We start from the raw sequence: 27,239 nt of genomic DNA on the forward strand, positions 1-27,239 counted from the left end.
GGTTGTTTCTATGTGCTCTCTGTTTTATCTCTATTAATAAATACCAAATATTATTACTGCAGATTCTGTAATTACTAGCTTTCTTAAGCCACATATTTTGCAAAATATGGGGCCTAATGAGACTGGCAAGCAAATAATAGGTGAATTTAAGAGACCCTCAATGTTTGAGGGAAGCTGTCATCACATGCATAACAAACAGAAGAAGATGCTAGAACAATTATCTGCATTCTCAGCTAATTCAACAGGTAAAAATGTCTGCAACTCATCTTTGCTAGGTAATTTTAATCAACTAAAGTTAAAATCATACTGCAGTGGGCACAATCAATGTTGAACACGGCAAGCATTCTAACTGGGACTGTGTTATTACAAAAGCTTTAGGAACCAACCAAAGGAGCTCAAGTGGTCATTTTGAAGATTTATTCCAAAGCATGAAATCAGGGCTGTGATCTTCAACATCTGGCAAACAGGCACTAACTTAACAAAAGTTGTTTGATGGACTTGGGTTACCACCTTGGGGATTTGATGTCTTGACAGCTTGCACAGCCTCTGGGGTATCCCTGTTAAAAAAAAGGTTTAACCTGAACCATGGCCAGTGCTCTGACAAAACACCAAATCCCTATCTCTGTCATCATGCTGCTGATGAGCATTTCCAAGTGACATCTAGTAAAAGGACTCGAGTCTGCAATGACAAAACGCAGGCTTGATGCTCAAGTACATGTTGGTTCCCTCCCAGTTCTTGCAGTCTAGAAAGACTGCCAGTAACTTTCATCTTGAATTGAGCCTTACTTTAATTCATAACACACTGGCTGGATTTCAATGCCACAGATTTGTATGTTACTGAGAAATTTCATTTTACTGGTGCCTGCATCAGTCCTTTTTGGTCCATTATCCTAGACACTGGTACTGCAGACACTAAGAGCATGTGCTCAGCTTTATGCATTGAGCCAAAAGATATAAGTCACAATAAGTGAAGTTAAGCATTTGTGTATATTGTTTACAGAAGGATGACTCTAAACTTTCATGCATATGTTGTAAGTTGATGATTTCAATTACAATTTTTATATTGCTTCTCAAAAAATTATCAAGTTCAAGCAACTCTGGCAGAATTATTCATCAAAACCAAAAAGCAGGGAGCGGAACATGCACTTCAGTTCTGCAATATAATTAACTGTAGTACCATTAAATATTAAAATATAGGAAAATGTTTTCACTGGTAATTAGTCATCCTAAAATCTGAGAGAAAACATCTTTTTTTACATTTATTTCTGCAGTAGAAAGAAAACAAGCTCTTCCACTTCACTCAAACTTAGTGATTCACTGTGACCCTTGTGAGTATAGAGACCAATTCACTTGTAAGATATCTAACGCTGGAGGGGTGCCAAAAACCCATCAATGCAAAAACATGTGCCAGCTGAACAAAGCAAGGTCAATCTATGTGAGCTCAGGAGAAAATCAGGGTGAGAACTTGGAGCTTTTCTATTTTCCTGACACATCAGGATTTGAGGACTGATTTGTGCTCTGCCAGAATGAGCTGACCGAAATGGAAATGAGAAAATTGAAACTATAGACCTCTATCTCACTTCAAGAGGATACATGAAATAAAGCTAAATTAATGACTCAGCCTTCTAAAATTTAAGGCTGAAATCATAGGGTGCTTTTGAATTCAATTTTGAAAATTTGGTGAGTGAAAGGAAAAGCATTTTTTACTTTTGAACGGCCCCGTAATATAAAATACTTCTAGAAGCTATTTTAACTTCCATAAAACACTATAGTTTAACAGCACATCCAGAATGGGAATTAATTATTTTGGCTAAGGTAGCAATAGGTTGAGCACTAAGGATCACTGACAATCATAAACAAGTAGGGTACAAATGTAAATAGAAAGGGCTCACAGGACTAATGAACTGACCCCATCCCACAGATGTTAAAAAGTTCATAAATCACTTTCCTGCACCGGGCACTTCAAGCTTAAAATGCTGTGACACCAACAATCAGGTTTGGATTTGGGTATTTAACTAGGTGTTAAACCAGAGAGATGGAGCTGGATACAGACATGTGAACCATAAAGATGGACTGAATCACAGGGTAAACTCCTTTTGTAGACCATACGGTGGTCTCATCACTGATGACTCCACAAAGATGCCTGGTTTCTCACCATTTTTCTGACAAAATCACGCACATGAGTAGTTTAGAAATAAATGCATTACAGTGGAAATATCTGACTCTGCTCCACCTAGTTTGGCTGCAAATCCGAGTAGTCCCAAATTCTGATGGATAAGGCTCTTTCTCACCAAACACTTCTCTGCTAAGGCTAGCAACCTAATAATCAGTAAATTATCACCCAGAAGAAGCACGAAAAGCATAATCACAGCCATTGAAAGGACATCCCCACCTAAAACAAGCATCAAAGAACAAGAAACAAAGAACAACAAGAAACACAAAACAACAGGAAACACAGAACAACAAGAAACACAGAACAACAAATACTTCAAAGAGAGCAAACTGAGTTCCCAAATGGAAACTCATGAACCCCAGAACTGGACACAACTTGGAAACCAGCAACTGTTTTGGCTCCTTCCTTGTGGAGTTGGGATTAAGAAGAGTAGTTTACAGGCTCTGATAGTTTCAGGTTGTTTCAAACAAATATCTCAGAACTTAAAAACCAGTATCAGTTTCTCAAAGATCAAAGCTATTAGTTATAAAACTGTGCTTTGGTTTTCATCTCCTTCAGGTGCTTGGATGCCTGAAAAATAGTCTGTTTTTTAAACAAGATCAGTCGCTCTACTAACAGGCATCCCCTCTCCTCAGAAATCTTCCATTTTCTTGGTCCACAGGGGCACATTATGGAAGCCCAGACAGAAGAAAGCATTCTCTAAGGATGTTGACTGTTAAACTTGCAGCTACCAAATACTGCAAAAACCTTTCATGTCGCCTATTCCGGAGTGCAAAGCAAGATGCAACATTTTATTTCTGGCAAAAACCTTTTCTCAACGAAAAGGTTGCAGTGTGTCTAACAACATTTTCCTTCCTTCCAAAAGTCTTCTCCAGTGTACCCATATACACATATAACATTTTGGAAGGGAGGAAAGTGAAAAAAAGCTATCAAATATTTAGTCTACTCTGTGTTACAGAAACTATTCTAAGCCTATTTGAAATTCCTAAGTGGCTTCTACTGCTGGAGCATCATTACACATCTAGAAAGATTTCCTGCATACAACAAATTATTCTCTTCCCTGTTCCATGCCAATTCTCCCAATTAGATCACCAAGATTAAAGAAAACCCTCTGTACTCTTTCTGTTCTTGCCTCTAATACTGCCGAGCATTGTGTCTCTCAGCCTTTGTTATTTCCCCTGAACAATCTACTTTTTGGTTTTTAACCTTCTCTCCAAAGGGATGTGCTAAAAATAGCAGCTTTTCTTTGAAATCCTTGTAATTTATCGATACCTTTTGGTCTGGTGCACACACTGAACATACCTCAAGTGTGGTTTTAGGAAAGACAGGAAGGTGGGTACTTCTATTTCCCAACAGCAAGAATTCACTTGTAAAAGCAAAAAGTAAAGTTGCAACCACTTTTAAAAGAAGGAATTCTTCTTGCTAGCTCTACAGAGCCTTCAGACAGGAAAATAAAATACCAATAAATATTCCTTACACTTATAATGTACTTGCTATTGTAAAAAACTATGCAGCATACACATACACTGCAGAAATGAGTAACTGTCCATATTTCTTAGACATCATTACTGTGCCTGAAGCATATACCCTAAACTGGCTGTGTTCATATACCATTTTGTGTGGGAAATAAGTTTGCTAACACAGAGAAAGCCCCACAGGCAATCCAACCCTGCTGTCACAGCTGCCTTTACTACGTACGATTACATCTGTGTCTGCTCCGCGCTTCTTGATTCATCTAATGAAGCTCCAAGTGAAGCATGAATATTGCATGTGCAACATGCAGTAACAAAAAGCCACAGCAGATATTTAGAAGTTAATTACATGATAGAAGAATACTGGGCATGATATAGGAAAGGTCTCCTCAATATTTCAGCACTGCCATTCAAACGTGGTTTCTGCACACGGATAGTGCCTAACGGGATGTTCTCCAAAATACACCTTATGGAGGCACAGACTAAACAGAAATTCTTTTTAAGTCTTCCTTGTTCTACAGTGAACTAGATATTTTGACATTCTTTCTGCTTGTTCCCTGGTTGTGGGTTTTCCCTTTTCTTCCTTTCAAATTAAATGATACATCATGTATTTCTTCTGGCAGGCTGCTTTTAGCATACTGCTGTGGTCTAACACAGACAGTGAAGTTACTGAAGGGCTTGATTCCCCAACACCAACGTGCAGCTGCTTGAAAGTTTTCACTGAATCTGAGCTCATTACTACACTCTCTTCATTTTCAATAGAGGAGTCGAGTTGGGTGTCTCCTCTCGGTGCCTGGAGGTATTGAGCCTCCCCCTGCTTGACACACAGGATAAATGACACGATGGAAGCTCATCACCTCTCTGCCTGTAGAAAGGGAGAATGAAGAACTAATTCATGCAAGGTGCTTAAATTGAACAGGACTAAAGATGGATGAGAGGAATCCAACCTTTGCTGACTTCCTTCTGTCAGCCTGTATCTTTTTGCTCTGCCTGCAGGGTTTTGGAGGGGGGAGTGGTGGTGGTGGTGGTGTTCGTTTAAAATCTGAGTCAGATACTTCTATTACATACAGTTAGAAAGACATCTGGATCAGTCATTTATAACGCCAATTCCCAATTATGCTGGCCTGCAAACTGAGGAGGCAGTACCTCCTGCTCCCAGTACACTTAAATCAGAAGACTCTATGACCCCTTCTTCAGCCACTACTGTGGCAGTATTGCTAGCACAGCTTTTCAGCTAACACAATGAGAAACACCCATAGGAAAATCCAGAGCTCCACAATGCAGATATTGTTTTTGGTTTACTCACAAACAGAACACAGTCACAGGTACAGAGAACACTGTTGTGATTCACTCATTTCCAAAGCAAACACAGACTTCCTATTTAAGGAAGAGCAGATTTTTAGGGCCCTCAATTAAAATTACTTGTTTGAAACTGAAGTCAAGCAGCCAAAGCTCAGAAATTACAGATTTCAAGTTCCTCCTCTGGCCCTTTTTTGCCTCTCTGTGGGAAACCATTTTGCACAATGAAAAGGAATCAAGGTCCTATATGAAAAACAGTGCCTGACCGAACAACTAAAAATAAGAACATAAGATGCCCAAAGCAGGGGAAATGAGCATAGTGCTTAACAACTCCCTCTTGACTTTGCAAACTACCAGGTTTTTCCAGGGCACTTGCATACTCTCTTCCCACTTGTGCAGAAAAACACCCTACTCTATTCAGCTGTACTCAACACCAGCTATTTGCAAGATATGCAGTGGGGAAGAATGTGCCTGGTCTGTGCAGGAGCTAGCTCTTGCTGGTGCCCGGGCACAGCCTACCCTAGCTTCCTTCCCCTGCAGGCAGCAATCCCACTCAAAGGAAGGAGCAAAGAAAACCTGGCAAGGAAGAGTTTCAGCTCAATCTCAGCTTCCTTGGGACAGCCTAGTGCAGCCAGCAAACATGTTTTATCTATTCACAAAGTGAAACAGCTACAGTACTAACACTGAACAGCATTAGATAACCTGCATGGAAAGGTCAATTTTCAGACCCATTTAATTACTTAACCTTTGATTTAAGGGAATCAAGAAACACCTTGATTGCAATTTTTGAACTTTGCTCTCCAATCCAAATGCAAAATGGCACTTGCACGGTAATGAACCATACTGGCTCAAAGTCAGACCAAGTTTTTCCCAAACCAATTTGCATCAGAACTATACCACTTTAACAACAAAACTAGTTGTTCACCATTCAACTTCCAGTTCACTCAACCCATCTGTTAGGCTTTTTATCCAGCTAGCACATGGTTTGAGGATCCTCTCATATTTTTTTCATCTCTGTTTCCAAGATTTAGATTTACTTTTCTGGATCTACCTGGGGATGGCAATGAAGGAGAGGGACCCAGCAGTAGGTGGCAGCTGAATAAAGGAAAAAAAAGTTCACAAAAATCATGTAATTTCATCATGAAAATGAGATTTCTTCCTTCTGTGTGTTTCAGATCCTACTGTGAACTTATCGTAACACAAAAGGATGATCAGCAAGTATGATTTTCTAAAATTAGAATGCAAGTTTATGAAAATGTGAATGTTCCTGCTTACCCCAGATCCCAACAAACCTGAACAAACTGTCAACAGTGTCCAAGGTACACCTCTTCTTTAACATGAATAAATCCCTCCTGAAAGTCACTTTTCAGATCTGCAGAAACGAATGAACTATTTTTCTGTTTCAGAGTTTCCATTAGGAGTTATGGCTGTGAGCAACAGAAGAGGAACCTGAAGGGACAGGCTGACTAAAACTGTCTTCAGGAAAAAAAGAAAAAACCAGTTATCTCAGAGATTTACTGGCCTGTGAAACCAGCACTACTGTGACCAAGAGATTTGTACTGCCGCGGTATCTAACTGTTCTTGCAGAACAGTATAAATCTGCATTTGTCTGGCCTGGATTTGAAAGAACCAATAGCAAATTCCAAAACTATCCAAAATAAGCTTTTAAGTTACTTTCTTTAAGTACCCATGGATTCTATATGGTACTTAACCTCAGCACTTCTCTCTGACACAGCAGCAGCACAGCTCACCTTGTAGGCACACAAGAAGATAATACTTCCACAGATGTCTTTGAAGTTGAAAAAAGCCATGAATCCATCATCATCATTATAAACAAGAAATTACAAGGCTAATAAAGAAATTGTTTCTCTTTCCTTTCCAGTTGCTTTTTTTTTATAATCTGCCTTTTTACCGAACACGTATCTCTTCAGATACTACAATACCAAGCTGTTTCAGGTTACTGTTTTCTACATACCCTTTTTTAAGACACAGGAGTGTGATCTTCATCCCCACCATAGAAGAAAGAAAGTGAACATCGAGCATTTACCACAACCTGTTCAACATCCTACAGGGAGCCTGCAGCAGAGTCAAGATTTGAGCCCACACATGTTATTTCCTCGTCTAATCCTCCCACACCTCAGTGCATTCAAAGAGCCAGTCTGCATCCTATTTTCTCATACTTAATCTTGTTGAAAAGTCGCCTTGATTATACACTCCTCTACACACTGCCCATTGGTTGCTCAGCCCTGGAGACTGGAAAACTGTTTATTCCGGGATTTCAAACCTCCCGTCACCTGCAATTGCAAAGTGTTATCTCTGACAGGTTACAAATGTAAGCAGCAAACCCAGGAAGCCAACATGTGTAGCATGAGCAAAATTTACAAGCTGTTTAAAAGTTTTGTGGGTTTACTTTCATTTTTCTTCCTACTCCAGGGACAACAACAGACAAAAAGGCAGGTGTATGACACTACGAGCAACTGGCCTCACAAAAGCCACACCACTGAGGACAGGAACACAACTGGCATTCCTTAAAGTGAAGCGTCCTAACAGAGGAATATACCGAGCAGGAACAAAGTAAGGTCACTTCAACTGAAGTCAGCACTTTCTAAATAATCGACATACGAAACCCTGATTGACTTGCTTGTCTTCTTCTGTTTTGCTGTGACAGAGACCATCTCAGCACCGGCATCCTGCATGATCTGACAAAGGTGACTTTCCATGGGAGGAGTCTAATGATATTTGGGTGTTTTTCAAAGACAAGTTTGGGTGGTTGATCAATTTTAAGAATAACTTAATTTTTCATCATTATGGAGGGAAAGAAATAATCTGAAAACGTAACTAATCACAACCTAAAAGATCCGTGAAACAAACGAATAACTCAGCTTGCCTTCTTTCTGGAAGTCTTACGATACTGCAGAACATGACTCCAAAATTCTTAAGATCTAGGCTTCAAAACACTGTTATTCAGACCATAATACAAAGAAGTACAGAGCTTTTAGACAAACAGACAAGTATTTGTTAAAAGAGAGAGAGAAAGGTCCTTAAACTCTAAGTCCTGCTATAGACTGATTGATGAAAAGGTCAGACATGGTTTGTTGCTGGTTTTGTTGTTACTTAAATCATCAAGGTTCCTTACCTCGAAATTCCAGCCCTCTGAGCTGAAAGGTGACAAGGCCATTTCCAATTTCAATCAAGTGCACAAAGGCATTTAAATAATCCGATGCCAGAATAAAACAGTCTCCTGTGCTGTAGTTTCCCCAGCGGCCCAGAATCAAATCTCCACAAAGAGACTCCTGCAGAGATCTTGTCAGATGCTCATAAAAAATAGAGTTGAGATTATTGTCATCATTTCCTGCAACCAGAGCAGCACACATTTGTAAAGAATAAAATTTATAATACATTGAGCCATTCTGCATAAAATCCCACATCCTTTTTTATTCCTGCATAAAGCTTCTTCCTCTAGCTGGATATCTTCCTCATAGTTTATACAATCTATATTTCCCCAGGTGTTTTTTAGCTCTCCAGAGAACCAGGCATGAAACTTTTGTTTCATATTAAGAATAGTGTAAATAGAACCTCAAATTAGTGCTAAGACTTATTTCAGGCCAAATTAAATCACCTCCATATTTTACAACAGCAAGAATTTTTTAGCTCCACTGAAAGTTTCTGCAATGCTAAGTTTATGTCTAGATATTGTCCTTAATTTAAGAACCCAGAACGTCTTTAAAAGTAGTAGCTGTCCAATTACACATTGCTTGTTACCAGTTCTTCACCCCATCACAGTCTGGAAGTGTCATCTCCTGAAAGTTTATGGCATTTAACTGGATTAAAAGTAGCACTTCATGACAGTGATCCATGAAAGCGAATGAACCTTTCACAAATGCTAACACAGTGCTGCATAATCTATAATGGTGTTGTCTTGTGCTTGTACTCTTTTACATAATATATACTTGACACAAGAACTGCTTTTCATTTCTGTAATACACCAGTATCTCACCTTCGATACTTTTAAAATGCTGGTGCATTAATAGATATACACATACAAACCAACATCTTGTAGGTGTATTTCTATACACAAGCGTGCATGTGGATACATATGTACAGGTGTACATGCATATTTATGTATGTGCATATTTAGAAGCAGATCTAACATGGAGAAAAAACCCAGAGGGTGACAGGCTATAGCTTCCCCTACAAATTACTCCTCAGTAGAAGAGGAGGAGTGAGCATGCTGCTATGCTGCTTTTCATCACCAAGGCCATTATGCATCCAACGTGGTATGGATGTACATGCAGGTGTGTATGCACATATAGACATACTCAGCTATACACCTTCCAGAGTACATTTAGTCAAAATCTAAATGAGTCATCTAATTAATCTTTTAAACACACACACAAAGAAATGTTTTGCTTGAGCTATGGGGTGTAAAACATAATCAACTTATTAGCATATAGAATAGTGCTAAAGGTTATTGCTACCAGATGACGGAATGGCCTTGGGAAACATCTTAACTCCCTGCCTTGAAATGATAAATAATGAAAGAGCATTATATATGCCTCAAACTGCTAATACCTCTCTTGCCTTCTTGGACACCCTGGATTACACCCACTTCTGCTTAAAAATGCATATTTTTTCATGCCTTGATATAATGGATAAAGATAAAAGGGTGTGTGTGTGTAAATAAAAATATAACAGCAATAATTACAGTGTAATCTTATACCTCTACAATAGAAGCCCCTAATACCTCAGGGGCAAAATAAAACCAGCTGCAAAACACTAAAGCAGAAGAAACCCATATATGAAATCCTGGCTTCTCCTGCTGGAATGAGGATTTGGCATGAAACACTCGTATCGATTTCCAGTGGAAAGGGCTCTGTCCCACCAGGTGCTGAAGAGCATCAGCTAAGGTACCACACACTCTCCATGTCCACTGTCTCCCTCAAAAATGCTCTCGCTTCCCAGTCTCACAGGAACCACTTGGTGCAGCCCAGGAAGGTGCTTTACACTGCCATGAATCAGAGCTCATTTATTGCACTGGAACCCAGAGGAGAAGCCCACCATCCTTCTTACTTCTTTTTTTACCCCCTCCTGCAAATTTTCTGATTTCCCTTTCCCCAATCTCCAGAAAGGTTTCTCCCAGGGAAGAGGCGATACCTGCAAGCAGTTAGGGACACCACTAACCTGCTGCCTTTTAACAAAACCTTTACTTACCAAGCCACACAACTTAAACCGGTGCTCTACTACATTTAAAATGCTCTGGCTTGTTCACACAACAGTTAAATCCTTTGCATCTCTTCAGCTTACCCAACAAAGCCTCAACAGTGTAAATAAATCACATTTTGCAAATCAAGCAACACACCCAAACTTCCAGGCCATACCTCCATCCTTTTCGATCTGAATTGCCAGTCTGGTGTTGGAATGGTCCGATCTTTTGGTGCTGGAAATAAAGACATGTTGTACAGCCAATTCTTTTTTCTTTTGTTCTTAAATAAGACTCTCCTAAAATCACATTTGTATTTTCTTTTTAACATACCTTCTCTCTGTGTGTTTACATCATGCAGTTCACACTCTAATCCATTCATCAAGTTTATTCCAAGTAGGCATATATGTAGTTAGTTCAGTTCAGCATTGATATTGCAGCTTATCAGCACACAGAAGTGTCTGTGTGTCCGTCCCCCCCCGTCCCCTGTCTCCCTCCTCAAACTCTCTCTTCCCCATTTTCCTTCTTCTGGGGCAGAGAATCTGTGGTATGCAGTACACAGGCACATGCCACCAAAACAGTGAATAGGAAGAATATTAAATAAGTCTTTCCTCCTTTCTAAACCCTAAGGAAAACAGCTGGACTCAAGGGGTTTTCTTTGTGTGAAAGTATTTCCGTGGGTATATAACATACATGGAAAAACAACAACAACAAAAACCACGTAACTCAGTTTCATGTTTAGCTACGGAGCAGTGAGAGAGTCTCTGGTCATTCTTATTGCTTGAAAAAAAAAGAAAAAAGTAAATTACAGGCTCTTAGTCCATATAGATGATAACCCTGCCCTCTTATGAATGACACATTCCCTGTTCAGTGTTTTCATTGTAGCAGTGGAATATAAATACCATAGGAAAAATGGTTACAAAAGAGAAAGCAACTAAAGGTAGACTGGATTGAACTTTTAGTCCTACCTGTAATAAAAGACACTAAGTCTGAAAAGAACCAACAAGTAAAACACTGTGTCCAGAAGAAGGGTGTGATGTTGTGGTGACTAGGGATATTCAACACCAGAAGTCCACAGATCTCCCAAGCCTTGAAGGGTACAAGTGAAAGCCTGGCTAACAGAAATACTATAGTAAATGTAATTTTCCCTGAAATACTGTTCTGGCAGCAGGGCTTTAGGATTTCAGGACACTTCATAAAGAACACTGCCTCAGAAATCTTGCCCTCAATCCCTAGCCTTAGTAGGTCTACCAATCAGTAAATATTCCTTGGAAAAAGGGGTTAAAGCAGAGAATGGGAAAAGACAAAGCCATTTACTCCAAACAGCAGTCAGCATAAGGTTACATGTGACAGTGGCGAGAGTCTAATCTGTCCAACAGCCTGCAAACACAGGAGGAAAGTGCCAAGGCAACACCACCCCTGGCACTGGAACCAAGGGAGACACCCAGGCATGGTCCTGGGCAGCACAGCCAGGCAGGACGGGCTGGCTCTGGCTCACTAGGGTGGGAAGCACAAAGCACTGTGGAGTTTCTGAATGGGCTGATGGTTGGCCAGTCAGCTTGAAAAGCCTGGATACACTCACTATGAGACCTGCATGAAGACTGCATCAAAGAGGGTATATATTGTATGGGAGGCTTTTAAACAGCTTAAATAACATTGCAAAAGGATGGTGCAAATCCAGCACAGCGTTGTCTTTGAAGCACAGCAGAGATCCCCTGGGAATCTGTATGTACTCATCTCAGTATTGGCTCCTAGGTGTCAATGTACAGGTTTTTTAAAAGGATGGAAGTTTCAGGGCTATAAGGTCATGCTGAAGCCAGCTGGGAGAAGGATGCCATTGATGTCCCTAATGTTGGAAAGCCTTTTCATCCACCCTTTAAAGCCTTCCCTAAAAGCTGTGGAAAACTGACCAACAGAAAAATTGCACACAGGCTTCCACAAGTAGAAGAGGAACAGAACGGCTTTACTTTCACTCACTATAAGCAATGCAATGTTTTTTTTCTGCTTTAAAAAGGAATGTTCTTTACTTTGCAAGAAATACAGTTGAAAAGAATATGAACCTTAATTAGAATTATTTGTAATTAGCATTAGTACATTATCTACATTGATTAGCATTTTATTTGATGTATTATTTATCTTCCTGCCTCTGGTTGGCTCAGCTTATTGTAACTGCAATTTTCATTTCCTCAGCAACAGAAAATGGCAATGTGGGGTGGGGGAGAGGGCCTTCTAAGCAGTTCAGAATATAAAGAATGATTTTACTTCAAAAGGTTGTCAGAATTCTTCTACCCTGATATACATCCACCTGCAATTGCAACATATGCAAGAGTAAGCATAAAGATTAGGTTATGGAATTCAATCAATTTTCTATTCTCAGCAGAGAAATGCTGCTGATTTCCAAATGAATATGTTTTAAGATTATGAGGCTCCTTATTAATTTTCAGTCCTTCTGAAATGAGTGTGGCAGTATGAGGTACAAGCCAATACTATTCTTCACCCCAATTTTTTACCAACCTATAAAGCATTTCTGTTCTTGAGGCATATTGAGACCTATACAAATCAAGCAATACTTCAGAAAATTCTAATCTATAATGAGTAGGAATCCTTTTGCCCAGCATGCAGCTCTGGCTCCATTTCTTTCCTTTTTATTTTTCTTTGAGAGAAAGATGCATGATACAATCAAGGAAAATCACGAGTGCTTCAGGACACTCTAAGACAGATAATGCAGCATGACTGGGAAAAAGGGAAAGAAACAGAACAACTCTCACCAACAAAACAAAACCAGGATTGCAGCTTTAACTTCCATTCCAAGCACAGTCATGGTTGCTTAAGCAGCTAAAATATGGGCCTCAGGACATGAGACAAGGAAGGATTTACCTTTTCAGATGCTATGAGAAAACCTCAAATCTTTAGACATATTTTGAAGATTTTTTAAATTATTATTATTTTTTAAGACCAAAGGTAATAGAGGTGTAAAGCAAACTCCTCTCCCGAAACTCCATTAGTTGAATAAATCCAGTCACATAATCCATTTTGGACTTTAAAACTCTTCCACAATTATTAGTAACCAAAGGACCTTCTTGAAGGCAATGGGAATTTGCATAACATTAAACTCCAATGCACCATGCCTAACAATCAAGTCAGGGACACCTTTCCTCCTGGGCTTTTCACTGTCAACTAGGACCTCCTTAAGTGTTCCAGTGGGTGACCTGTGCTTTCCTCCAGTGAAATCTTACTTTAAATTTGGTTGTTACCACTCATCCAGGGTGATAATTAGCTCAGTAATTGAATTTCTTACTAAATTTCATTATTCTATGCAAACCGAGTGCAGGTCCTTCAGCACTTGCCCGAGAGAGCAAGTGATTGTTTAAAGTCAACATCTGCTTAGTTCCTGAAATATCTGTCTCATGCTCTTTCAATTCATCATTTACATGGGCACTGAGATAATCCTCTGGTTTGCATAGCACCGTTCATGCCATTATAACTACCACTTTCCTTTGAAAAAGGATGAAGCCACTTTTACTCGCCTTGTCCCAAAATACTGCCTTGTTTTTCAACCTGGGAAGACTTTCTTCTTTCACTTTACTCTCCCAGTTTCCTTAGCAAGCTAGGAAAAAGACTGAGGGGGATTCAGCACCCTGGGGGAACATACAGTGGATGGTGAGAATTGGGGAATTTGAGGAGTAAAAAGAAAAGGTTATTGCTGTGCTTATTTCCAGAAGATAAAAATAAAATTGCAGCTGTTCTATCTGCACTGCTGGTGCTGGTTTTTGCCCCAAAACACCAATTCAAGAGTTCCAGGCTTCCTGCTGTGAAGTAGGGGATCTCTACTTTGAAAGAGAACAAAAGAAAAGCAGTTCTTCTCTGGGGGATACAAGAGATGCATTTCTAGGGTAGATTCAAAGTTTTTCTTTGTCTACGCCCAATGAATTTTAATCTGCCTTTCCATGACATCTAACAGGAAAATCTAAGACAGAAACTCTACTATGCTGCAGCCCTATTATTATTATTCTTCATGGGAGTCTTGAAAAAAATCTTCAACATTTCCATGTGAAAAAATCTTACACTGCTGGCACTATAAATGGAAGGCTTAGCATTAAAACACAGTGGTAGTAGTAGGCTACAACAGTGAGGCAGGAGGGAGAATCAGGAGATGGCAGAATAAGCAGGCATCCATGAATATTTGAAGGACACCAGAGGCTAAAACGATGGTACTAATTGGAAGTGTGAGGACGCCCAAGATGTTCGAATTCAATTTCATCTAAAACAAAGAATGATTTCAGTGTTACGGTAACAGCAAAGGCTGACAGCCCCTTTGTGCATAACCATGCCCATGTTTTCTGGGCAGCTGCATGCAAGATATGCCTTAGGTTTAACTCACATTGATAAAGATCTCTTAAAAATGAAAAAAACTTCTCCTTACTGATCACTTTCTCTGATTCTTATTTTTTATGCTTTTTTTCCTCCCCTCCTTCCTTGACTGCTCCAGTGTTTCATCTAACAATAATAAAAAGTGACTTTGATTGCACACTAGGAAACTGGGAGAAGGCTGAGAGATAAAGTTGATAAAGACAATGCTGTTGAATAATCCTTTTAAAACATTGGAAGATCTTATCAACAATTGTTTTTGAGCTTAAAAAGGTGTTTATAAACTATGCTGACAACTTCTTGGGTTTGGTTTTCAGGTTTTTTTTGTGGTTCGTGTGATGCTCATACTGCTGGCTTCAGCTCATACTACTGTTAGGTGCTCATACTACTGAGCATGTTTATTTGGTGTATTTTAGGTGCTCATACTACTGAGCATGTTTATTTGGTGTATTCTTAAGCCTTTTCTTAAGATGAGGTTTCTGTGCTCTTGCAGCAATAGGGAGAGGTGTGAATTTGAGATAAAAAACTGAGTGCCCAAACACATATTAAGCATCCCACATCCATGCATATTCGAAGGTTTAGCTGGGGAATTCACCTCTTACTGTAAGCCAGGTTATTTAAACATCTGCATACTTTAAAATATTCACTAATGCTTTACCAAATTGTCATCAATATCCCTGCTTTTGTCTTATTTGTCTACCTTGCTACTTAATTATTTTTTTTCACTTGTCAAAGTATGTTTTTTCTTTTGAAAGCCATCTAGTCACTATCTTCATGTATTTTATATTAACCAATACAAGAAACTTTACAAGTGGAAGGATTATGCCAATTGCACAGAGATGTCTGTACTCATTCTTGTGTCAGTGAAAAAAGGCCAGGACCCTGACATTCATGTAAGGCTGAGGCTTAACATGGGATCATGCATCCCAGCTATACCTCACTATCTGCAATTCATAGAAGTACTTTAAATTTAAAAGCAAATATATTAATTACACACAAACCCATGTGTATGAAACAGTGTATGTGAGTGTTAGTTTTTTGATTTTCCCATCATGAGCCAATACAAACATTATGGGAAAGGCACTCCACTGTGCCCAGATCTGGATAAAGGGCTCTGCAGAGCTAATTCACGGGCCCATGAGTGATGGGGCAAAAGCCTGAGAAATGGTAAGGACCTGGAGGATAGGAGGGAGGTTATGAGAAAAGTCCTGGTGAAGTTTTCATTAGAAAAACAGAGCAAGATCAGACAGCAAAAAAAAATATTACCAAAATGTTGGCAGCTGCTTCAGCAAATAAGGCCAAAATGTTTGCCTCCTTTACTCCACAGAGCAATGCACTGCTTAAAAATAAAATTAGGAGGTAGAGATGGCACAAAAGTGTAAGGAAATACAAGAATAAGAGAAAGACTGGTGAATGATGTCTTACAAAGAAAGCCTACATCAGAAATACTAGTTTAGCTCACTATAGGGTTTTCCATGTTATTTCTCACCAAAAGATGGAGTCAATGCAGAAGCTCACCAAGCCATTCCAGTGCCATCAACCCGCAAGTATAGCATCAGTGATACTACACTGAAGAACAAGGAAAGTCTTACTGCTACTGTGCAGTTGTACAAAATCCGATCATAACCAGGGATTTTAATACCTTTAGATATTTCACTGCAAGGACTGTTTAGAGTGTTAGTCATTGACAGCAGTCATTATCATAGTCTCTTACAGTACTCTTCAGACTGAAAAAAAAATCCCTGGTATTTTGAGAACAAACACTTCTAGACATAGGATTAAAATTAAGGGGAAAGAAGCAAATAAAAAACAAACACCGAAAATCCTCAATCCTCTTGCTTTCATCCAGTATTTACTTAGTCCCAACTAGTACAAAGCTTCAGAGACAATTCTGAGCAATGATGACAATGATTCTGTATGTTTCATTATCGCAGAAAGAAGTGAGAGTTATTTTACATTTTGCTTTTAGAAGCCCCAAGACTGTTTGGGTCCAGTACATAAGGAGACAACCCAGGATTTGGGCAAGCTGTACTATGAAATATTCCCAGCTGCTGTCTGTACACAATTTACATATCACCTCAGTCAGAACAGTTACACTTGTGCAACATCTCTGTGATCTCAGTTTTTCCCATCTTGACAAAAGTTGCTAGAGTAAGCCTCTTCTCAAACGTTTGTGTTTAGTGCTCCAAACCTCATCTTGCCCCTAAAAGTCTGATTCACTTAAATCTAAACCAGAAGGTGATCTACATTATTGAAGTGTACAGGATGAAAGCTTGCTGAGAACACTTATTCTTATGGAAATTCAGTCAATCCATTTTAACAGGTCTCCAATATTTGACATGACAGAAATCTCATGTGTTTACTTGATCTCATTAGATCTACATAATTTGGAAGCTAAGCATTAGATGAACAGCTTATAAAATTTTAATGCCACTGTATATCCACACAAGCCCTCAAAATATTACATGCTTCCTATTTCTGATTCTACAAGTCTTTTCTCATCCTTCTCTTATGCCTGTTGCTGCCTTCTTTTCCAAATATCTTTAAAAGTCCTCTTATATCATGCTCCTGATTTTCTTTATAAGTCTGAGTTCCTGCTTATCAATGCCTGTTGCATTATCCTCTCAGATTTTTCACTGCACACATTTTCCTTTTTTGCCCATTCCTTTCCCTTTTCATTTATCCCATTGTGGTTTTGATCTCTGCTTGTGTTCCTGCCTGGTCTCAGCATGCATTCTCTCTGATGCCTCCCTTCTGTCTTTTTTCTGTCCTCTTAGAATGATTCAGTGAATTGGAGTTGTGAATGCATCTTTAACTCAGCAGGGAACTATAAAGCACTGAATCAGAATGCACTCCCAATTAATTATCACACATATGGCTCCTATTCAATTAGCCTCAATTTGTTTTGTTGATGGCCAGGGGCAAAATTTGAGAAGAAGCGATGTTACCATTAAGAAGATACTGCCAAACAGTTAAAATACAACTTGAATTTTGTACAGCCTCCCTTGAGTGTGAAACTCTTGGCAACTCAGAAAACACTTATTTTAATACCAGGTTTGTTGCATTAAAGGTGCCTGGTTTTCCTCACCCATCCTTTCTCAGACAGCCCTCTCATTTTCACAGTTCAGTGTGACTGCACATGGAGTCAAGCATGATGTGAGGGTTGGTTTGGAGAGATGTGCATACCTCTGTGCTACAGCAAGTGGCCAATGGGGCACACACACACACAGGGTCACTTACTCCAGGTGAGATCACAGTTCAAGATGCTGAGGGGAGCGTAACTTCTACTAACGCTTCTTCTAGCTTGGCGCTTTACCCGAAGCAACACCTCCCACATCTGAATGCTGTGGCTTTGTTGCTCCTCAGAGCCCTACACACCTGCTGAAAGGGATTAGACTCCCAAGCCAGGCAAGTTTTGCAGGTACAAGCCCATGGGTAGTACTGGTGGTAAGTAATGTAAAGGTGTAAAGTAGACAGGCAGTACAGGGAATGTTCTTGAGAAGACAGTCAGATGAGTAAGTCTAATGAATAACAAGTAACTTCAGAGGGCTCTTGAAGAACTAAGGCTGAAGTATGGACAAGGATGTTCGTTGTTCTTCATTCAAACATTTTGGTTTTCTCTATTCTCTCCCCTAGTGCCAGAACCATGGCCACATGTGCACCTGGAGAATAGGGCACAACTTCCTAAAGGCCAGTTTATACTCCTTGTTTCAAGAGAGAGCATTTCCCTCCCCTGCCAAAAAAAAAAAAAAAAAAAAAAAGAAAAAAATCTATTGGGAAATGTGCAGGTAGAAGACTAATGAAGAAAAAATAAGCAATTTGCTAACATTCCATCTTACTTACATCACTGCCAGGCAGGAAGTACCACTACAGTCAGTAGAAATGCTATAGCTGTGGGCACGCAAGCTAAGCCTAAACATCCCTCAGTACCAGTCTAGGCTGGATGCTCAAGGATCTCCATTCCTTCGAAGTCTCCAGAAAGACTCTCATCAAATTCTACATGCATTGCAAGCAGGACAAAGCAGTTCTTCTAATTTGAAGGCAACACACAAAAACTTCAGACTAAAACCTATTCATTCATTGGTCCTACTTGCTTTGACTTGTAAGTCCCAGGTACTAATAAGCACCCATTTTTGTTTTATCTACACACTGATACTTACTTATACTATTTTTTCCCAGTTCTAAATTGACACTCAATAAAAACCTGAAGGAGCTCTCAGGCCAACTCAGTGAAGACCTCTCTTAAAAGAGCCACAGCCATCAAAGGGGCTAGCATTCATAAAGCTAAGTAATAGCTGATAGCAAAGGAACTAGAATCTCCGTGTACTCTGAAGTTATGCAACTGGAATACAGTGCTTCTTTCTGGTCAGTTCATAAAAGACAGTATAGAAGTAGAAGCAGCTAGAGAGAAACACAAAAATTAGCAGAGAAAGAAACAGTTCAGAAGAAACCAGAATGATCACAATGAACACTAAAACTCATGGTTGCAATGTGGCTTTCATGCCAGGTGGCTGGAAGTATTCAGAAAAGTTTGAACTCTAAGTAAGGAGAACAGGCAGTGACAGCAGTCAAAACATAACATTTCTGAAGTGGTATTTGAGGAAATCAGGCTAACACAAACTCCTGCCGATTAGAGGGAAAAAATGGTTCTCCTATGCTTAACTTATGCTGTGATTGTTGACTTCAGAGGTTAATGTACATTTCTTTAATGTATTCATTGTAAACCAATGTCCAAGGCATTAGTGAACTATAAACATCTGCTGCAGTTGTTCCTCTGTAAACATCACCACTATGGAGGTCTACAAACATGTGAAAAATCAAACAACATAGCAAGAAAAGACCAAAAAAAAAGAAAGACAGCCCTAAAAAAGAGAACATGAAAGTTCCGAACATGCAGCTCCCAAAGAAGGCCCATGGACAGTTATGGGTGAATGACATCTTGTGTTCAGAGCAGGGGTCTTAGCAGCTGTAACAGATGAGCAGCATCACAGGGAAACCAGATGCACCGGGATGTGTTAAAATAAGCATTTGGAAGTAGAAGGCCTATTATTTTATGGGAAAAAGGGAGGGAGTAGAAGAGGACTTTTCACAACTCCTTTTCCCACACATATGCATAACATGGGGTCAACCCAAATTACATCTACACTGGGAAAATCCTTCCCATTCCACCTGCAGGCTGTCCATGATGGGCAGGTTAAGTGAGCTTGTAGGATAAAAGAAAATACCAGCTTCACTAGATTTGAGGCAGGGGAGGCTTTGCTCACCCTCCATTCCCAGCTGTATTAACCTTGTAGGTGGCTATTTTCCAGACCACAATGACTGGAACAGTAACACAGTGATATTTAAAATGATTGGGAAAAGAAAGATTTGCTCACATATTCCCAAACAGAGAGGTGTCCTGTAATTTTCTTCTGAGATACCTGGCAATTTAATCACAGCCTCTTTAGAGACACCTAACTAATTTAGTTACACAACATTGTAAGTCACTCAAGACCCTTCAAAGCAAATGCAAGCTGTGCCTTACCCCAAAATAGGTGCTGTACCAGAAGAACAGAAACAGGAAAGAGCAGGAGAGATGAGTGCCTTGTAGGCAGTGAAATCTCCAGCTTCCTGATGGCAGTTTGCTGTTGGCAGGGACAAGTCACAGCTGCAGCAGAGAACAGGCTACTCAATGTGATCCAGCGGTTAGATCCACTGGGGAATGAAAGTAAACTTCCTACTCTGTTCTGTCCATTGCCATGTCCAAGATACAAAGCAAGATAATACAAAGGGAGGAGTGGGACACTGTCAGGCTGCAGCGTGACAAAGTATTTAAGAAAAGAAGCAAAGCAGAGGAATAGCACAACAGTGTTTGAACAAACATTTTATGCTTTAAAGTGCCTATACATTAAACAAGATTTACTGCTATTTCCTTTTCTCTTTCTGACATTTACAGCCTAATCACTCCAACAGCTGTGAAAATAAAGACTAAACCAGGACTCTTCAAACTGGGAAGCAGGACCCAGGCTAAGGCCAGCACAAAGCTGGTGTTGCATCAATTTTTTATCTTTAATTATTTGATAGACAGAAAGACAGAAAATGTCTCATATCTTGACTCCCATGAGGTAACCAGCTCATGAGCAGCAGGCCAGCTTTCTGATTTCACACCCTTTTCTTTTCAACAATGTCAGCAGAAGCTGTAAATAAGTGGTTGCATGAGAAGCTCTTTCTTACTCACCTTTGTTATTGCCTTATTTTTTCTTAAAGCCAACCTTCTCTTTCCCCAAAAAAAGATCTCTGACCTCAGTTACATGTAGGCTCTGCATGCAGTGAGTACCAAAGAGCACACTATAAACAAACAGCATCTGCTGATGCAGGGAAGAACACCCATGCTCTGCACACACACTGCAAGAGCACAAACAGGCACAGTGTGATTCCTGAATTTTGAAGAGCTTACTAGGAATTTCACAGTTTGCTTACTGTCAAAATGATATTTTTTTTTCAACCCACTTGAGTTCCTCCATCTCCTTTTAAAAACAAACAAGCCATCATCTTAATTCTCTAAGACTTTCAGCTCCAGCTCACAACATCTAGAGTGGCAGATGCCCAGTCAGAAACCTTAGGAATCAAACTCCTCTTCTGCCAGAAGAGAAAAATGGGACTAAATGAAACACTGAAAATGCAAGATATGTCTGTGTGCACTCAGAAAACACCAGGTAGAGAAAATCAAACCAACACTTTAAGGAACAGATGGAACAGTTGCTCACCACTTGGGCTACTGGCTTAATAGCCCAGCTTTATTAATAAACATGGCATTTTCTACTGCTAATGTCCAAGGCTTCAACTTTGGATTCACTTTACAGAAAATGAACCAGTTGTTTTTTCCTCATCTCATTTCACACTGTTGGCCCAAATGAGATACAAAAGTAAGTTTTCCTTAACTGAAACAAAGAAAAAATGAAGTTTACTTGACAGCAGTTAAGTGTGAGCATAGCGATGAACAGAAATGACACTCTAAAAAAGTAACCTAATTTATGAGTTGGAAGAAAAACAAAACCGTGATGTTTTGCTATCTAGACTGCTTATCAAAACTGTTTTCAGTTAGTCCAATTAAGAGTTTAAATTATAAAAGATATAACCATGGAATTGACTACCTCTACTTCATATAAACGCAAATGAGTTTTTATGTAGGTAATATAAATGAGATAATTTAATGTAGCCATCAATACAGCAAGGAAGCATTTGAAAGTGAGTATGCAAAGCAGGCAAAACAAGAAAGCTATAGAAAGTTACTGAATAATAAATATAAATAATAAAAAAATCTGCCAGAGCTTCTGCTTCAAATGAGTGTGTTTCAGATCGCACTGTAGCTAACCTGAGACTTTCCATTTTACAATGATACGTAGTGACAAGACAAGGGGGAATGGCTTGAAACTGACAGAGGGGAGATTTAGATTCAGTATCAGGAAAAAAATCTTCATTATGACGGTGCTGAGACACTGGAACAGGCTGCCCAGAGAATCTGTAGATGCCCCATCCCTGGCAGTGCTTGAGGCCAAGTTGGATGAGGCTTTGAGCAACCTGGTCTAGTGGAAGGTGTCCCTGCGCATGGCAGGGGGGTGGAACTGTATGAGCTTTAAGGTCTCTTCCAACTCTAAACCACTGTGTGATTCTGTGGTAATACCCTTAGCTGAACATGTGCACGCCAAAAAGGAAATCTACACACCAACTTCTCCAGCTGTGTGTTCTGTTTTGTCCTACAGCACCTGAGAACTCAGTGCACATCAGGCTGGAGGGCACCATAGCCCAAAAACAGGTCAGTGCAGCAGCCAGAACAACTTTCCACTCTAGCTCAAGTTCCTGATCCTATTTAACTCCACAGCTCTGAAAGAAAGCAATTATGCCATCCCTTTGAATTTTCAGATGTTGAGGGGTCAAGATCTAAAGCCGTAAAGCAAGACCTATCTCAATTCAATTATTTAAGTATTTCATATAAAATTTGCCTATTCGTAATACAAAATTACTCCTGTCCCTTGACTTTTTCTGTCTTTCACTGTGTCCTTTCAGTGAACCAGGAATTTTTCAGTTCAATGCTCACTCTGGTCAATTCTTCATGTGAGCAACGAAATACTGAAATGGAAATGAGGCAAAAGAGAATCACAAGTGCTAGAGACAAAATGAATATAAATTCAGGAGGAATCATTACATGTGCCTATTATGGGATGCCACAGGTTCAGCCAAACATTTATTTCACTTTGATGACTATCTGAATCTTCTAAGGGGCTGTTTTCTGCTTCTGAAGGGTTTATGAGGGGCAAGCTTGTGGTTTTAAGTAAGAAGATCACAAAAGATACATTAAAATTTCTTACAAAGAAAGCATGTTTTTTTTTCCACAGAGTCTAATTTAAGCATTCATGTTGAAGGCAAAGTTGTAGTTACTTCTTCTTTTGGAAGGACAAACAGTGGCAGATTAATGTACCAAAAGGGCTAGGGTTTTTTGCCCTTGAAATTTTACAGTTTATGGGTAATAATTAGCTAGCTTGGCTTTCAGAAATTATTAGCACCAACTTCTTCACTTCCCTTAGTGGGAGTCACAGATGGTCAGGAACAATGAAAACAAGACCACTCCCTTATCTAAGTATCAAGCATCAACCATCTTTTGAAATTTCCTTTGAATATCTTCTGTTCATCTCATCCCAAAAGCCTTAGACAAACCAAAATTAAATTAAACCAGTTTGTCCTATTTCTACCTACAATAACATACAGATTCTACGCTAACCTAGCTATATGGAAGTGATGTGCCTACAACCAAGTTTGATCCTCTAACTGGTATCTAGAAACGCCTTCAGAATGCTCTGGTTGAAGTAAAATGTATCAGATGTTAAAATCTCCACTTCCTACTTAATAATGTTCAAACTTTCCACCCAAAAATGTAAATTAGTCTCTGGGATTAGTGGCAGCTTCCTGCCTTTTCATGACTCCCCTCAGCTTCACTCCTACTAAATAATGAACCTGTTGACACCCCCAAAAAAGATGTGTAAGAGAATTTTGTTAAGATCTGGCCCCAGTATACAAAACTCAGCTCCCCTCAAAAGCCTCTTTATATGATTTGGCTTTGTCTGAGTAATTCCTTTATAGATGAGTACATACACACTCACAGATGCAAGTCGAAATCAAACAAACTCCTTTGCCTTAAGTAAGGGAAAAAACAATCACTGTAATTTCTAGTTTTGAATTCTCTTGTTGTGCTCAGATACATTAGTGGCACCAATACAAGAAGTGGGGTAAGTGTGGTACTTCTCACTGGTCTGGCCAAGTCCTAATTTGGTCAATACAATTTTCACTTGATGCAGCTGCAGTAAGTTACTCCAAGTCTGGTTACGTGTTAGTAGGGGGCGAAGAGCTCATACACCACCCAGAGCACAGGACTCAAAGGACCACCTCCCACCTCCTTCCCTTAATCCTTGAATCCAGTCCCTAGCCTTGCAGACTGTTCCTTCATTCCTTGCAAAAAACTACCTCCATCTGGAAAAGGAAGTGTTTACAGGTCTCCAGTACTCTTATTGGAAGCCCATTAGATCCCAGTTACCAAAACTTTCAAATCCTTCTGGGCAGAAGGAGCAAAAGCTCTTTACTCAATGTATTCAATATTTTATGTTTGTGTCCTTGTCAAACTGAATGACAGCTACAATCTGACAAAACCAACCAATTCTTAAGTCAAAATCCTAGATCAGATGAAGCAAGAATAACAATGCACACTCATCATCACTTCACTGTGAGAGTTACTTGCCACATCCTAAATGGTAACACTTAATCAGGATAGTATAGAATGTATTAATGCAGCCTGACTTCTAGTGCCAAAGGCTTCACAGATTTAGTTGCTAACACTAGCTAGGCAAGACCAAAAAGGCTGACAAGTGGGAGTTTTTTTCACAGCTTCATTACTGTACGTCTGTACAACAAACGCAACATGACACCTCATCTGTAGCATAAGGATAATTTCTTAAATACATTTGCAGAATAACCAAATAATCATGAAACAGTAAAACACCAGAATCAAGGTTCAAAGATTAACCTCTCATACGCTACAACAATTTAAGGATTATCTCTGGAAAGAAAAATACCTCGAGAGATGAAACTAATGAGGGCAAAACCTTTACAAATAACAAGTATACAAATTTTTTGAACAGTCTTACTTGTAGTTTTTCTCCCAGAACTTGACCGGTCTTGCGTATGATGCGATAAAGATGACACTGCCAAGAAATGGACTCAGTGGTGTAGAAAAGACTGAGGTGGCCAGGGTTTGAAAAAAAAGCATAGCAGAGTCTGAAAACTGCAAGTTAAGGTAACAGAAATGATTTAGTTATACTTTCAAACCACTAGTGAGGCAGCTCTTTGAACTGCTTATTTTTGTGCTTTTGTTCTTATTTATAATACCAAGGAGGTGGTAAGGTAAGGAAGAGAAAGGCAGGCAGTGCCAAATTGCCAATTATCAACATGCAATCGGTGGCTTTCAATGCTACACAGCTATAAAGGAGGTGACATGTCTGAACAGATTATGTTATTAACTGGCTGACCCTGTCTAATCTTTGCCTGAGGACAGATCCTGAGCGTGGGCAGAGCAGTAAGTGCCCATTTCCAGCTACCTAGTGTACCTTCTGTAACACAAAGCGCCTTTCCAGGGCCTGACACCGAGCTGAAAGTAAAGTCCCCCCCAGATAGCACTTTCTTGGAAATTCTTTGTTCTCTGCACTGGAGTCTGGCTCCTAGTGTGCCTGGTATTCTATTCTGTGAGTTCCTGCTTACTTTGGAATAACCTAGTATGTGGAGAAACAACTATGCCTCTATAATCCAGCCTGCTGGCTTAAAAGCATGCTTTCATGTTAATTCTTACTGACAAATTAATATTCCATGCTGACTGAAAAGTAAAAATTATTCAGCATCTCATACACTTTGAAATATATATGAAATGAGAAGGTGAGGAGAGGGAAATGGTAAATATCACACATAAATATCATAATGAATGCCTGAATCCATAGCTTACTTTATATTTAAAGTCATATTTCAAATGGCTGGAAAGCAAGTTAGGAGCTGGATAAGGGTATTGAAAAAGATGCAAATTAAAGGAACATGATTAAAACAACCCGAGTAAATTAAATGCTAAGCCTTAATTCTTCATTAATTCAAACCATGCCTATGAAAGCTCAGGAAAAAGGTTTCCAAAATGGCATAAGAGACCAGTTGTCCTTCCTTACACCTCTCTTGGGAGGAAGGTGCTAAGTAAAGAAGCTATCAACTGAAGTAATTGAAGTGAAGGAGCCACTATTGAACTACAGCAATCAAGCGCAACTCCAACTAAAATTAAGGTAAAATCACCTAGTAACAATAGTCTTTTAGCCTACCCTCATAAGAAATATCCCTTTATGTGTCCCACATAAAGTCTCTCGAGACTTTACAAAAACCATTTTAAACACATGCAGCACATAGTGGTACCATATTTCCATTAAAAGGCTCACTAGCCATGCTTTCAAAGCAACCTGTGAATATCTGCTAAAATACCTCCCAAATCCCTCAAACTTTTGTAAAAGAAAGTGGCCTGGAAGGGTGTCTTTGTGCATTAGCGAGACTGGAAAATGAGCTGGCCTCTGAGTCTGAAGTTCAAAAAGCAACAGAGAGCACAGAGCATCAAAAAAGTTAAACTGTCACATTACACTGTAGTCATAACCAGCATTGGCTGTGAAAGAGTAACAAGCATTTACAAGTGTCAGATAAGGAAAGGAAGCATGGGAACTGAAGAGACAAAAAGAGAACAAGGAGGACAGATAGGGACAGCAAATCATGTTTTCTAAAGTGAGCTCTAATGTCATGTTTGATTTAAAAACTGCCACCATGATAAGTCATTTATGACTCCGCTGTGAAATGTTCATGTCTAAGACATAATCAGTAGCAACAGTTTTATTTTTGCTGAAAGACATAATGCTCTACTAAATGCACACTGGAAGACATTATCCATCTGACTTGTGAAGAGTGATTTTAACTGTTTCATATATGTAAATGTGTCATGAAAGCGACTAACAGCACCTGTCTCCCTTATATACAGTTGATAAGTACAGTGGGCAATTATCTGTCATCGGGGGGGTTTATTTGATAGCATCCAATTTGCCTTTATTAGGCAATAAAAAAAAAGCCTTTTTACACCAATACTTTAATTATGTCTAAATAAAAAATATCAAATTACCAAAACCTAACAGCCCTACTTCCTTACTCTACATCACAAGCCAGGTTTCCTGTTTCTGAAGGACTGCCTTAGTGTTGATGGACATACATTGTTACTGATAAAACAGAAAGGCAGCGTTAAAAAGAAGAATGTTTCTCAGCACCACAATGAAAAATGTACATTGAAATCTTAAAATCCAGTTGCTTCTGAAACAGAATAAAAAACTAGGACAGTTGCAACAGAAATTGGCTCACTGAAATGAATTTGTACCCGAGATGCCAAGTAGAAGCAACTGAGAAAGTAACTTTTTAGAGCTCTGTCAGCCATATGTCCCACACTTTACAGAACTAGCTTCTGCATACATAGAAGTCCACCCAAGTTGGAGCTAATTTATCAATCACAGCATTTCTTTCTGGATGCATCAAAAGTCAGTGCTGAGGGCTGTGGTTGGGTGGGAAGTGAGCAGGCATAAACAGACCAGTTTGAGTCCGAGTTCAGTTTCCCAGTTTCAGATCCCATGCTGCCAAGACA

General features: G+C 39.5%; 1 protein-coding gene across 1 annotated transcript in view; it reads right to left on the bottom strand.

The window, feature by feature from the left end:
* Positions 1–27,239, bottom strand: part of LOC133225834 (pecanex-like protein 2) — a gene marked incomplete at its 5' end in the record, with an annotated part of 98,985 nt that overhangs the window by 28,070 nt on the left and 43,676 nt on the right. Inside the window, 3 exons of the mRNA XM_061378693.1 lie at positions 8,081–8,296; positions 10,323–10,381; positions 24,688–24,816. Coding sequence (XP_061234677.1) covers positions 8,081–8,296; positions 10,323–10,381; positions 24,688–24,816 — 404 coding nt within the window. The remainder of the gene's footprint in view (positions 1–8,080; positions 8,297–10,322; positions 10,382–24,687; positions 24,817–27,239) is intronic.

Source organism: Neopsephotus bourkii, unplaced genomic scaffold (genome assembly GCF_033783945.1).
Source record: "Neopsephotus bourkii isolate Nb327-2 ecotype Australia unplaced genomic scaffold, CSIRO-AGI_Nbou_v1 NB_1767, whole genome shotgun sequence".
Taxonomy (NCBI): Eukaryota; Metazoa; Chordata; class Aves; order Psittaciformes; family Psittacidae; genus Neopsephotus; species Neopsephotus bourkii.